The sequence below is a fragment of the Meriones unguiculatus genome, chromosome 16, assembly GCF_030254825.1.
Source record: "Meriones unguiculatus strain TT.TT164.6M chromosome 16, Bangor_MerUng_6.1, whole genome shotgun sequence".
NCBI classification, from domain to species: domain Eukaryota; kingdom Metazoa; phylum Chordata; class Mammalia; order Rodentia; family Muridae; genus Meriones; species Meriones unguiculatus.
Genome location: NC_083363.1, coordinates 61803729 through 61818518, shown reverse-complemented (window position 1 = coordinate 61818518; position 14790 = coordinate 61803729). Strand labels below are relative to the sequence as shown.

General features: G+C 51.6%; 1 protein-coding gene and 1 non-coding gene across 2 annotated transcripts in view; both read right to left on the bottom strand.

Annotated features, from left to right (window-relative positions):
• Positions 1 to 13048, bottom strand: part of Il1r1 (interleukin 1 receptor type 1) — a 66073-nt gene extending 53025 nt beyond the window's left edge. Inside the window, exon 1 of the mRNA XM_060369947.1 lies at positions 12731 to 13048. Coding sequence (XP_060225930.1) covers positions 12731 to 12733 — 3 coding nt within the window. The 5' untranslated portion in view covers positions 12734 to 13048. The remainder of the gene's footprint in view (positions 1 to 12730) is intronic.
• LOC132648442 (U1 spliceosomal RNA) lies at positions 1759 to 1923 on the bottom strand. Its single transcript, XR_009586842.1, has one exon. It is a non-coding gene; the product is annotated as a U1 spliceosomal RNA (small nuclear RNA).
• Positions 13049 to 14790: the final 1742 nt, after the last annotated feature.

Sequence of the window (14790 nt, the reverse complement as noted above, 5' to 3'; positions counted from 1 at the left end):
TGCCTCCCAGACAGTGCTCACCACTCGAGAGCCGCTGACCCCACCTCCTTTTAAAATCATATTTATCAGTCTGTTTCTCTCTCCCACCCTTCCTCCTCCCCACTCTTCCTCTTCCTCCGCCCCACCTCTGTGCACAGGCCTGTGGCCCTCAAACAGTAACCTCGGATGTCCGTGTTTTCTTCACCGTGCTTGTGAAAGTCTTTCTCCTTGCTCATAGCTGCAGGCTGGCTGGCCTGTGGGCTTCCAGGGAGTCGCCCATCTCTGTCTGCCATCTTGCTGTAGGGCACTGGGAATATGAAACTGCGCTACTGCATCTGTGAGTGAGTTTTTCGTGAGCTCTTTCTGGGAGTTCTGGGGATCTAAACTCAAGTCCTTCCAACTGGCATGGCAAGTGTGTTTCCCACTGAGCCTGCTCCCAGCTCTGGCCCTTCCTTTTTGAGCAAGTCCCTCTCCTTGTCCTTGAGGGATCTGGGCCTAAGGAGTGTCCTTGTGGGCTTCCTTTTGTTGATCCTTGCAATTTCCTCTTCCCCTCCTCTCCTTCTCCCCTCCTCCCACACCTATGTATCCAAACTCAGACATAGAGCTGCACCCTCCTTCTCCTCTGCCTTCCTCCCACTCCTCCTCTAGCTCTTCACCCCTGAGACCATCTCAAATACCCTATCACATGATCCCAAGGTGGACCGACCACCCTTGCAAGCTCTGTCCTCTGAAACACTGCAGGCTCCTCACTGCCCCACCCCCACCCTGTTGCTGGCATTCCCTAACCTCCTTAGTGATGCTTTCGTCCTGTCCTCCCAGCTGCTCGCTTAGGACACTTTTCGGGTATTTTCCATCTCCAGCAGATGACAGCTAAGCAAAGCAGATGTTTCAATATTTGTCAAATGAGTGAGAGTAGCTGTGCATATGCTCCTAATGCTCACAGTTCCTGAGAAAGTGGACGCGCACTCAGCAGGCACAGGCCTTCCAGAACTTCCAGGCACCAGGGTTTCTGGTAAATGGACTTAAACATCCCCCAGCAGGCGGTGTGTGGCAATCCCTCTAGACAGGCTCGATCTGGCCCGGTCCCTGGGTAATTGACTGGCTTACTAGCTGTGACTCCCAGGGTCAGTGATTCCAACCGTATTATATAGTCTTGCCTGCCTGGTGAAACCCAAAGCCCAGCTGCTCTCAGGCCCAGCAAACCCAAACTCCGGGGCAAGAACTGGCATCAGTACTGCCAAGGCTCGCCAGCTGATTCCCGTGGGCAGCCAGGACCCACAACCGCCGCTTATGACAGAGAGTGGGTGAGGCTACCAGAATCTCAGCCCAGCTGCTTTTTATCCACTTCTGCAGACTGAGGCCAGGCAAGGGAAAGCGTGCAGGTCTCTCTAAAGCACCGAGGTGTGAACCCACACTAAAGGAGGTCCCCTCCACTGCACCTCCCTCCGTGGTTACACACTCCTCTGCGAACCTAGTTTCTGTACGCTAGGGCACATGGCCTTGCCAAATTGTTAAAAAGCATCACCTCGGGGGGCATAGGCACAGACTCCGGCTTGTATGCTGGAACAAAGCTCAGTCTGATTCTCTTGGTCCACACAGAGGCAGGCAGAGGCACTGCCTGGCTCCCCTCATGCCTACAACAGCAAACACGCTAACCTTCCTTTGTCCCCGTGAGTCCCCATGACTTAGCTCCGTGAGGAGCTAACACAGACAAGTGTTTAAACTTTGAGGGAAATTGCAGTTGTAGCAGGTTCACATGAGAATTTTTTTTTTCTTTTTCAGGGAAGAGCGCGGACACATTCCCCCACTACCACAAATTATGCAGCTGAGTTTCCCGAATTTGGGGAAATCGAAGAGGTCAGCACATCCGGAGTGCGATTGGATAAGCCTTGCCCTGGGAAAACCACCTTCGTGATCATGGTAACTCCCCTGCCAGATAAGTATGAGATTTTTTTTTAAGTCAAAGAAGTTTCAATATATATGCTGTCTGTGGGGTGAACTCATAGGGCAGAATCATAGATTTAACCCCCTCTGAGGAAGAACCCTGAGAACTTCCGAAGATGCTTTCAGAGACTAGTTAGGAGGAAGATGATGCTGCTGGGGAGGCCAGATTTCCCCCGCCCACTTCTAGCAGAATCTATTAACTATTCTATGGAAACTGCTGCTGGGTTCCAAAGGTGCTTCGGTGCACACTTTGTTGCTAAATGTATCCAGTTGTATTGGTTTTGGCATAAATGGTTACCAACTTTCTGGGAGTGATTCTTTCAGGGTTAAACAATAAGACTTTTACATGAGCCTTTTGTAAAGGCTGGCTTAGCTGCAGGTGCCAGTTCGGACAATATCCTCAGGGTTGGTGGTAGGAAGCCTGAATCGGCTCAGTGTTGGCAAGCTGGAAAACGTGTGGCCCAGACACTGTTGGGCTGTAGACCCACCCAGACTCACTGTGGCTCAGCCTGCAGCTCACACCTACGGTGGCTGGAGAGTGAGGCTTTTCCAATAGAAACTGCTTCGGGTTGTGAATTTGGATCTTTTCCTGGCTGCTGATGTGCAGGATCGTAGCCGGCTAATATTGGGCAGCTGCAGCAAGCTCCCGAGTCAGCCAGGTCATCATAAATCAGTTACTGGACAGATGCTGTGCTCCAAGCAGCGGTGTCTGCTGGGGCCAGTGGACCGTGTGTGCTGTCCAGTCACAGCTCCGATTTACACTGGGTTTCTCAGGCTGTAACCCCATGACAAATCAACCAAAAGGCTTCAGACTTTCTCTCAGGGACTCAACAGTCAAGAGTACTTGCACTCTCACAGAAGTCCTGGCTTCAGGTCCCAGCACCCATGTGATGGTCACTCACAACTCTCTGTACTTACAAAAGGATTCAACACCCCCTCGTCACTGCCAAGAGCACCAGGCAATGTCTTCATGCCGACACTGATGCAGGCCCATGAAACAAAAATTCCTAAAAGACTGTTTTCCTTCCTCAGGTCACTTCACCACTTTGGCAATAACAGAAAGAAGTCTGAGAATCCCAGAGCCCAGTGTTCAAATCCCAAGTCTTCTGTGGATTTGCTACAGCCAAAACAAACTCCTATCACTGAGCTCCAATTTCCTTAGGAAGAAATTGAAAATTGCAAAACCCGTGGGAGAAATGCAATCAGTGCCTTAAAAGCCCCCGGATGTGGCATCGGGGAGATGGGTGCCTGCCAACCCTCTGCTGGGAAACTTCTTGGGGAGGTGGCCGCTAGTCCGAGAGGCCGTGCTGGAAGGTACAGACTGTATGGCCGCTCCACCATCTCAAGAACACAGAGGCGTCGAGAGGCCAGCAAGCAGGCAAGAAGGCATCCAGGAGTGGTTGACTCAGGATTTCCAGTCAAGTTCTAGAACTATGGAAGCTGCACCGACCTCTGGGGTGTAATTATGGCTCTGGAATGTGCTGGCTTTGTGGCCGTGCTGGGCTCTGTCGTCGGTAGCAATGCCTGAGAAGCCCTGCTGCCGACCTCAGACAAGAGGAACCAATGTTAGTGCTCAGAGGTTCAGCGTCTCTGCAGAAGAGACATGTTCAAGCCCAGTGATTCTCCCTCTCAAATGGTAAAAGGAGCCAGACATCCACAAAGGGTGCAGACACAAAGAGCAACGGTATAGCAACACCCTTGCTTGTCCGTTCACCATTTCTGGAGGTGTTCAGACTAGCACTGGCTGAAGTATTTGCTACGATTTCTTATTCACTTCTGTTCACACCGTCACTGTGGGCTGATCTGGCATAGCGTCTTAATTCCTCGTGGCTGCTATAACAAGTAACCATGGACAGAATGGCTTGAACAAATGCATATTTCCCGAAGATCTGGAGGCTGGAAGTCAAGGTCCAGGCACCTGCAGATCCACTCTCTGGCCACAGCTTGCTTCCTGGCTTGCCAGTCCCTGGCTCCTTGCTGTGTATGCCCTTGGCCAAAAGAAAGCTAAGCAGCTTCTGATAACTGCTAGTCACAGGCTCAAGGCCTTACCCTCAGAACCCAAGTGTCTCCAAGAGAGCCTGCCTTCTGCTATCACGCTGGGATTAAGGGCTGAGCCAGCATTCTGCACAGGGACAAGGAAACCAAACACCCCAAATCTCTGACACCTGCCATATGCGCTTCAGTTTCTACAGATGTGTGTCAAGGTTTATGATTCCGGTTTTGTAAACAATTGGCTTTTCATAACCATACATTCCACCTTTACATGTTAGGACAACCACAGGTGGGAAATATCCAAAAAAATAATAATGTGTCCGTGCTGGTCACGCACAGATGTTTCATCTTGTCACTACTGCATAGACAGTCTAGCATGGCAGCAGACATACAGCGCTTAGATTGCATAGACATTACATGTTATGTAGAAGTGGTGTCATGAATACAGGCAGTCCGTGTAATAGGCTGGTCATCCTTGAACTTTGGTGCCAACTGAAGACTCGGGAACCGTCCGCTGCAGACAGCCAGAGGTGACAGCACATCTCTTGACTCTCAACCCCGTGTTGTCGCTGACACCTCGCAGCCTTGTTGAGTCTGCCTGGAGCCGTTCTGACTGGGTCATGCATTTGCAATTCACTTGTGGAGTCACTTCTCAGAAATAACCCTTGTCCGTCTCCCTGGACCAGGTGGCAAAGCTGCTGGGATGCCAGCTGGCCTGACGCTGCCCACTTCCTGTCCAGGTGTGCATGGGTCCGTGAAAACCTGATCCATCACTGCTTGCCCTGGGGTCACTGAATCTGTAAAGCTGTGTCCCAGGCACCCCCACTCCCACGCACGTACATGTAACTATAATCTTCTCTGGTCACAGATGATCACCTAGGACACTTTAGCTTTAGAGCTGGGTCTGGGTGTGACTGATGAGGCCTGTGTTGTCTCCTTCCTCTCTTTCTTTCATGATATGGACTCCGTCCTTAGAGCCACCAGAAATGCAAGCCCCAACCTGAGCCGGTCGGCCCACAGTAACGGACCAGAGAGAACACCAGCCGGTCGCTACGGGCTACAGGACTTACTGGAAAGTTTGGTTGGTCCGTAGTGCGTCCAGGCGGCAGTGTTCACCAGCCACTGAGATTGGGAAGCCTCAGCCTCCCCCTGGTCCATGCAGTGGTGCTGAGGAAAACCTCTGATTCCCACCTCTAAAGGTGACTGTGCCCCAGCTGCAGCCATAGAAACGGACTTAGAAAGCCCACCAACAGCAGTCTCCAGACCTTGAGATGCTAAGTAGGCCAAGCAGAGCGCCAGTCATGTTCAGCAGCTAAGTGGGTCTGTTGCTATCTAGTACCAGAGGTGGTGGGCCTTCCTCGCCATCCCCTCTCTGCATTCATTTGACTGTCAGCAGCAGAAGCCCCTCAGGGTTGACTGACAGCTGCATCCCTGAACCTGTCAGAATGCTCAGTCAGGATAGCAGCAGACGAGAATGCTCTTGATAGGTGGAGCCGTGCTTCCAATGGCCACTTCAGACGAAGCTTTTCTCATCTGCTGCAGGCTGAGGTCGGGGCTGGGCAAAGCACAGGTCCTTTCCACAGTGTCCCCCTCGCCCCCGGTCATAAGCCACTGAGGCAAGCACAGAAGGTTCTGGTAAAGAGGGTACGCTCCTCCCCAGAGACACCCAGGGGAGCAGGTACGGTCAGCAAGGGTCAAATGTGAAGGCTCCAGCTCCGTCTTCCTACCAGACAACCCAATCTACCTGGCGTTCCCAACAAAATAGGAATTTCTACCTCTGCCCCAGTGCCCACCCTGATCTGCCCCCAGAGTCCAGCTCATCTGGCCCACTCCCCCATTCCCTTCACCACCACGTGAAGACACTTCTGGTCCTCAGCTAGACATCGCTTGACTGTTGCGTTTGAGGCAGCATCTGCTCTCACTCTGTAGGCCGCTTGGCCTCACACTTGTGATCCCTCTGGCTTCTGAGAGAGAATATGGGTGTGGGTCACGCCTGGCTCTTCCGGCACCTCTGAGGATGTTGTGCCCTCTCTTCAGCTCCATCTTGTGCCTGAAACCTCCTGCTTTCCCTCACACAGTCACAATCGTCAGACTAAGATAGACCCCAGCCGTTGGTGGTCTACACAGCCCTCAGTCTTTCATGGCACTTCCCACATGAATCTCCAGCTCACGCCTCTGCCCAGTGGTGGCCAGATCGCCTTCACCTCTTGGCATCTCATGGCCACACACACAGCAAGTCCTCAAAAACTGATTGCTAAGTGAATAGAAGTAATGATCAAGGATAACTTTAAGCCAAAAAAAAAAAAAAAACCAGATGCCCAACTTCACTCATATTTGGAGAATAACACACTGACCTTAAAGCAGTAACACTGGTAAACACTGACCTCACCTTCCCCTTCAATAAATGCTAGCTTAGTGGGCTTGGTGTGGGCTCAGGCAGTAAAGCATTTGCTGCATAAGCACGAGGACAAGGCCTCATGTGCCCAAGAGCCATGTGAAAACCAGGGCTGGAAGCGTGTGGCCATGACCCCAGCACTGAGGACGCGCCGCAAAGCCAGTCCACCCAATGCAGCAAAGTCCAGGTTGAAGGGAACACCTTGTCTCAAAAGAGGAGATGGAAACAGTGGAGAAAGTCGCCTGATATCACCAACTGACATCCACACATGCGTGAGCACACACACGTATCACACCACACACATACACACACACGCACACACTAGCACGTGGTGGTGAGGGGTGCACAGGAGACACTCGGGTTTTCTGGCAGGGCTGCTCCCTGGCATCAGCTGCTGAGGGGTGGATAGGAAATGGCATGTTCGTCTGAGTCACATTTGGCCTGCACACACGTGTGCTTGAACTTCTGCGAAGTGTCGGGCAAGCTGCTGTTCACTGCAGCGCTGGTGAGTACAGCAAAAGACTGCAAATGCCTTCGGAGACCTCCGGGAAGCTGAAATCCAGCTCAGCAGACAGAGGCGGAGCCGGATACAGAATGGCTATGAGGGCTACGCAGCCCTGCAGGAGAGCGCCCGGCACGGACGGCCCGAGGAAGAAGAGGCTGGGAAGGCAGGAGACACTCCACACAACAGGCATTTAAGCTGTGCGAGTAAACCATGCGCCACCTACTTAAACAGTCAGCGACCTACAGAATGTCCTTCCCATCCGGATGACCCCTGAAGTCACGCTTGGGGAGGAGATGTGTGAAGACTGGCAAACCGTTTGCTGTGTATTTCAGTGTCCTGCCTACAGGGTTTCACTCCCACGGGGTTTAGGCGTGGGCATGTAGCTCAGGGATACAGCTGCTTGCCTGCTGTGCAAGGCCCTAGGCCCAGTGCAGGGCACTGCCAGTAAGTTAAATTTAAAATTCATGGAAAAGTTTAACAGAAAGTAAACAGAAATCCCTCTGTGGTTATACGTGTGCCCGTTTATAACAGGGACAGCTGGGCAGGGGGAAGACAGAGAAGCTGTTCATGAGAAACTACAGCTGGCCTGCATCCCCATGCCTGCACCGCCTCCCAGCCTTCTCCGGGACAGTCCTGAGCTCCCTCAATAGGCTTGCTGAGTGGGCGAGTCTGCAGAGCCTGCAGCCTCAATACCCGCAAAGGTAGCAGAACTACGGCCTCAGGATGCTTGATGGAAGAACCATGAACACGAGCAGCCCACTGAGGAGGCCCCGTGGCACAGTTGCGTGGGGCTAAGGGAATCCGACGCAGGCTGGTAGCTTTCCCAGTGGGCTGTTTACTGACCTTCTGAACCTTGCCTAGCTCATCTGGCCCAAGAGCAGAAAAATGATGAGGATCATTTATCTGAGTTGGGACAAAAGTGTCTTGGTTGTGGGTTTTTCCCCATGTCTTGGAATATTTGCATTTGTTCACCATCGCCTGTCCACTACCTAACAAATGTTTTGAGTAATCTTGTGCATGAAGCCAAGTTTGGTGGCTGGAATTTTCCACGTGGGGCATCCTGACGCTGTGGCTCAAGAAATTGCTGCTTTGGGTTCTTTAGCGATGCCTAGGCCCCTGGGAGAGATATGAAATAATACGTGCAGAAAAGCAAACAGCAATAGATCTAACGAGATGTAAGCACAAGCCCAAGTGAACAAACAGCACGACTGCAGCTGCCCAGAATCACACGTCTCCACACTTTCTGTACGTCCCCTAGGCTCCAGAGTCAGGCTGTCTTCACTGAGAAGGCACCTCCGATGTGACGTCTCCAGACTCACTCCTCTGTGCCTCAGCTTCCTTCTTCAAAACAAGCTAGCAATGCTGATTCCTCACAATGTGGGTGTGAAAAGGATCCAGCCTGGGTCTTGGGCCTGGGAGGGCTTTGACCAGCACTGGGGCCTCATCCCTCAGAAGAGCAGTTTGGCCCTGACTGGCCCGCCCACACTGGGCAGGGGACGCAGTAAGCCGCCCTGTCCTTGTGCCCTGAGTCATGCTCTGGTCAAGTCCCTGTTTCAGTGTTGCTTAGAAACGCCCAGTAAGAGCTTTACAGATACACTCAGCATAGACCAAACCAACCCAGCCTTTCGCCCTAGAAAAGCTCTGTCTGGGTGGATCCTTTTTTTTTTTTTCCTTGACAGGGTTTCTCTGTGCAGCCCTGGCTGTCCTGGACCCTCTTTGTAGACCAGGCTGGCCTTGAACTCACAGAGATCCTGAGTGCTGGGATTAAAGGTGTGCACCACCACTCCCTGTGGGTTGATTCTTTCTCAAATCTCCAAAGAGTTTCCTCTTTGGAATAAACAACAGTTTTTGTCTGACGCTGGCTTCCTCCAGATGTGCTTGCTCCAAGTCCAGCAAAGGGTCAAACCCTAATCCAGGCAAGCATGGAGAGAGAACACCATACCCCCTCCCCCCCCCCACTCTCAGGCCATTGGCGACCAACACACACTGGTGGGAAGAGAGCCTGTGAGAGGATGGTCTGGCCTCCTAAATGCTGCCTGACTAAGCAGTGACAAGTGGGAGGCTATTTTTACAACATTCCACAGCAGACGCTGCTGCTGAATCAAAGCGTCAGGTCTAAAAAAGAGATAAAACCATGAAGAGGAGACACCACCCCCCACCCCCATCCCGCCACACACACCCAGGTACACGCCAGAGCAGAGGAAGCTAGCTCCACCCCGAAGCACACTTTCTGAGAGACAACAAAGGAGGTCACAGACCTCTGAAACTGGGTTGGCAGTAGAAGTTACGGTAAAAAAAAAAAAAAAAAGGACAGAGAAGAGGCCAGAAGTTTCCCGAAAGGTTTTACCAAAGTCACTCAGGACAATGAGAAATGCTCTTTGCCGACTGCTCATTCAGAGGAGCTGATTCCTAAAAGCCGGTGCCAGTGGGAATGTTGCGACTGATACAGTGTGTCTTCAACAGCTTACCTAGCACACTCCTAGCGTTAACTAAGCAGGGATTCCGACTCTGGCAACAGTTACCCCCAGGCAACAGTCATAAGGAGACGTAAGGATTCAACTTTGACGATTTTTGCCTTTCATATCGCCAACAACGTGAAAGAAAACAATGTCTCACACGCTGCTGAGATTTACCCAGATGTGCGGCACGCTTCAAAAGCTCGTGTGGGGCCCTGCAGTGACACGTGGGAAGGTGTGGAGGCCGGACGGGACCTCTGCTGTCTTCCTTCACCACTGCCTTCAGGTTTCTTAGCCTTGAGACCGTCTCTCACCAATCTGGAGCCCTCCAGTTAGCCAGACTGCCTGGCCAGAGAAGCCCCCCGCCCTGCGGGCCTCTGTTCCCTGGTGCCGGGTTACTAACACGCACTGCTGTATTTGGCTTTCGCGTGGGTGCTGGGTAACTAAACTCAGTTCCTCCTGCTTGCACAGGGAGCTCCCAACCCCTAACGCTTTGAGGAAAAAAAAAAAACATTGCTTTGAGAAATTGCTCACACTGTGCTGCTGAAAGGTAAATTCGAGTAACAGAACGTGTAGTATTATGAGCATTAGCATATTTCTTCAAAACATAAATGTATTCAGAAAGCAAGGTATGCATTAGTGTGACAGGTTAAATCTCCCATATCTGAAATGCCTGGGACAAGAACTGCTCAGATTTCGTAATCTGGGGGAGGGGCCATTTCTATAGTCTTCAGGCGCTGAGTCTTCAGAACCCGAAACTCTGCAGGGTCTGGGGCCAGGCCGAGGCGCTTGGACCACAGACTTTCAGAGGAAGAACGCACAACTGCACACGGCCCAGCACAGGGCTCGTCTCGCTGGGATGTGGCAGAGCTGTTGCTCTTTCATTACCTGTGCATGTCACCTTTGCTAGCACTGAACACGGACTGTCTCGATGCTGGAAGGCCTAGAGAGAGACCCTCACCATTCCTTGAGAACGCCTGTCAGGCTTTTCTTCTAGTTAGACGGTCGGATTTATGCCAATACGGTCTGCAGGCCCCAAGCTTTTACCCAGTGCATGTGCTGTTGAGAATGACTTTCAAGAATGAATTGCCCTATTAGAAAGATCAGGTTAATCTCAGAAAGTACTTCCCAGTCTGCAGTTCTCACTTCACCCCTTCCCAACAGATCAGCGTGCGTTAAGAACATAGAGAACCGGGCCGGCAACGCATGCACAACCCGCTGGCCAGCTGCTTCTCAGGAAATGTCAGGGCTCACCACAGGCTTTGCTCTTCGCCTGTCTGCACCTTTGCGAGAATCCCTCCCAACATTCTAGCAACCCAAAGCTCACCAACACAGCACAAAGCTAGTGTTCTGCACAAAAGAATTTGGGATGTGTGAAGTGAATTAAACTGAAGACAGTGAACCTCCTTTCGTGCCCCCCCCACTTTATTTCCTGTCTTTATTCTTTGTGATTCTGTCCCATTTGTTCTTCTTGTTGTAACCAGACCTCGGCTGAAATTGAAAAGGGAAAAGTGTCCAATAAAAAAGCAGGGCAAAGTTTAAAATGCCCATCGAGAGTGCACGCACCACCCTCTCCGCTGCCACATACAAAGCCTCCAAACACAGAGCTGCACGGCGAGACCCGGGCTCCAAAACAAACCAAAAAGAAGGCATGTGCTTGCTTTTAAGGCTGCCTTTAGTTGTTGCTTCTTTCCTTTTCTTTTTTACTTTATTGAAGGAAGTGTGTGCAAGCACTGCCTACAGAGTACATGGAGACTTCAAATACAGCCAGTGGCGCTTAATAACCACTGTGCAATGCCCTCAGCAAACTCTCCAGTCAGAGTGTGTCCCGTAAGAGTTCTCCAGCGACAGTGTGTCCCTCTGAGAATTCTCCAGTGACAGTGTGTCCCTCTAAGAACTCTCTAGAGATAGTGTGTCCCTCTAAGAACTCTCTAGAGATAGTGTGTCCCTCTGAGAACTCTCTAAAGACAGTGTGTCCCTCTGAAAACTCTCCAGGGACAGTGTGTCCTTCTAAGAACTCTCCAGTGACAGTGTGTCCCTCTGAGAATTCTCCAGTGACAGTGTGTCCCTATATGAACTCTCTAGAGACAGTCTGTCCCTCTAAGAACTCTCCAGAGACAGTGTGTCCCTGTAAGAACTCTCTAGGGACAGTGTGTCCCTATAAGAATTCTCCAGTGACAGTGTGTCCCTCTGAGAATTCTCCAGTGACAGTGTGTCCCTCTGAGAATTCTCCAGTGACAGTGTGTCCCTCTGAGAATTCTCCAGTGACAGTGTGTTCCTATAAGAATTCTCCAGTGACAGTGTGTCCCTCTGAGAATTCTCCAGTGACTGTGTGTCCCTCTGAGAATTCTCCAGTGACAGTGTGTCCCTCTGAGAATTCTCCAGTGACAGTGTGTTCCTATAAGAATTCTCCAGTGACAGTGTGTCCCTCTAAGAACTCTCTAGAGACAGTGTGTCCCTCTGAGAACTCTCTAGAGACAGTGTGTCCCTCTGAGAATTCTCCAGTGACAGTGTGTCCCTGTATGAACTCTCCAGAGACAGTGTGTCCCTCTAAGAACTCTCCAGAGACAGTGTGTCCCTGTATGAACTCTCCAGAGACAGTGTGTCCCTGTATGAACTCTCCAGAGACAGTGTGTCCCTGTATGAACTCTCCAGAGACAGTGTGTCCCTCTAAGAACTCTCCAGAGACAGTGTGTCCCTGTATGAACTCTCCAGAGACAGTGTGTCCCTGTATGAACTCTCCAGAGACAGTGTGTCCCTCTAAGAACTCTCCAGAGACAGTGTGTCCCTCTGAGAATTCTCCAGTGACAGTGTGTCCCTGTATGAACTCTCCAGAGACAGTGTGTCCCTCTAAGAACTCTCTAGAGACAGTGTGTCCCTCTGAGAATTCTCCAGTGACAGTGTGTCCCTGTATGAACTCTCCAGAGACAGTGTGTCCCTGTATGAACTCTCCAGAAACAGTGCACCCCTCTAAATTATTCTCACCAATATGAAGTGATGCCTCAGTTCTAATGTCCACAACAGCATCTTCCATGAACCTCACAATGTCCCCTTCATTTTGCAGCCCTTTCCACTGATACGGTGTGTCTTCAACAGCTTATGAGTAGTGCACCCTAACTGATGTTAACTAGCAAGCAGTGTGCTTAGAAGGATATACACAGAGGCCCTAAAAGTACTTATAAAATACAGTTTCCATGAATTTCAGAGTGAATCTCTCACGTAGTGAAACTTAATTACAGGCACTCTTAATTTGCTCACACATCCATCTCAATGTTAAGTGTGTCCATAGGACCCAGAATGCCAAGAAACTCTGTCTTGTTCCAATGAAGAGCATAGAGTTACCTTTATTCAGTTTCCATTTGTTTCCCCCCCCCCCAATAACTCTTCAGAGTAAACAAACACCCCCACAGGCCGCAAAAGAAGAGAACAGGAAATCATGAAGCGCAGGAGCAGTCTTACCATTTGTGTGGTTCACGGTTTGGGGCACTGGGCCTGGGACTCTGATGGCATCCAGGAGCGTTTCTCCCGGGGATGAAGTCTGCTGGGCTGGTGTTAGCTAGTGAAAACAGAGCTGCCTCCTGCAGTCAGCCAGGCACAGCCTTCCTCACTCTTTTCTTTCCTTCCAAAGGAGCATCAGGCTGTGTCTGGGGTGCACAGAATGACAGACAGCTCACATCTTGTCAGATGCCCCAGAGAGAGTGGGCTCCTGATGACGCCCATGTCAGAGCCTCTTGGGCCTGAGTCCTGCAGTGACAAATCTGGGGAACTATGAACAGGAAACTCAGAGCTGGGCAGTAAGCCAGAATCGTTCAGCAAACGTGCCAAGCAAGCCCTTATGAAATATCAGTATCCGGGCTGAGCATGAGTGTCCCACGTTTCACCGGACAGGCTTTCTCTCCTTGTCTAACCCCACATTAAATCTGGATGCGGCCACTGACGCACACCCAGCCTAGAATTACAGTCCTGCTGGGATTCTTCACAGACAGAGCCTGGCCTGGAATCTCTCTCCATGCCCCACCCCCACACTGCCATCTCCCAGTGTATCTAAGAGTCCCCAGGCAGTGCCACAGGACTTCACTCGGTTCTACAGAGAGACGGGAGCCAGAGCCCCACACCTGCCAGCCTGGTGCTCCCTGAGAGGTGGGGTGCTGCAGGGCTTTCCCACACCCTGCCTCCCCTGGGCCCTGCACCCAAGAGGGTGTTCTCAGTGTCCTTCCTAGGAGTCCGGCCTGTCACCGCACTGGCCTCGCCTCTGCCAGCCGGGAAGGTCAGCTGAGGGAGAATGCCTGCCGACCGTCGTGATGGGCGTCCCTGCTTGCCCTCCTTGCCCTTCCCCAGATGTCTTCATGCCATTCGCACCACTGCCACAGTGGCTCTCGGGGGCAGCGACTAAACCTCTGTTCTTACCGCGACTGCTTACACCTCTCCCCTGCACTTTCTTTCCACAGGACCTCACACAGAAAATCACCCCTCCTCTTCTTCTCTCTCCTCGTCTTCCAGTATCTTCTACTGTTCCCCAGAGACCATCTCCCCAGGCACTCTGGGATGGTGCCCTGCTTTAGACTTTGCCTTCTCTCTGAAAAGGCTGGCAGGGACTGGGTCAGGCTTTCTTCTAGGAAATGTAAATCTTGGACCCATTTTGAAGACGAAAAAAGCGTGCTAGATTAAGTACCTTTCCCAAGATGCCTTAGCCAGGCCGAGGTGGTGGCCCCTCTGTTGTAGGGCTGTTGATCCAGGCAGCTGACTTGGGAATGGGGTTTGCCCAGTCAGGAACTGTGAGGTTTCCTCACAGTCTGCCTCACCCTTCTGGGTGCGCTTTCCTGGAAGTCTTTCTCGTGCCAGGCAGCTGTGATGACCTGGTAATTAATGAAGGCATACATCCAATTTAGGATGGACACACAGAGATGACAGCGACACTGAGCCGCTGCAGTGGGGTGAGGGGTCTGGGTGGTTGTCTTGTGATGGTTTCCTGGCGGTGTCAAGGCTCCCCACCATGGGGTGACTCCGGCCAAGGACACAGAGAGAGTGGGCTCCTGATGACGCCCATGTGGGTTCCACAGACGCTGAGACTGAGCCCTTCAGACAGCTGAGAGGTGGGACTTCTCACCATTGCGCCAAGGTGGAGAAGGCTTTGGAAGCAGTGACCGGTCCCAACACCAGGTTCGCCCACAAGTCTGAAGAAAGGAAGCCCAAAGAGAAACCCATAGCAGGCGAGTTTGTCATCCTTTTGCCCGGCGTATGCCTTCAGGGCTAGTCTAGCCAAGGGACACTGAACGGAGTTCTGAACAGCAATGGAGAGCCTACCCTGAAGAGGGCTGCTATGGGTGGCTTTTTTTCTTTTGAGGATGCAGTCCATGCTTATAATGCATTTTGGTAAGAATCCAACCCCCATTTCTTCCCCCTATTCCTTCCCCCAACTTTTCTTACCACTTTTTCTTCCCTTGTTAAGCCTTCCAAAGACAAGGAGAGAGATAATCTTGAGGATGTAGCCCGCATCCATGAGAGGACCATCCAGGGAA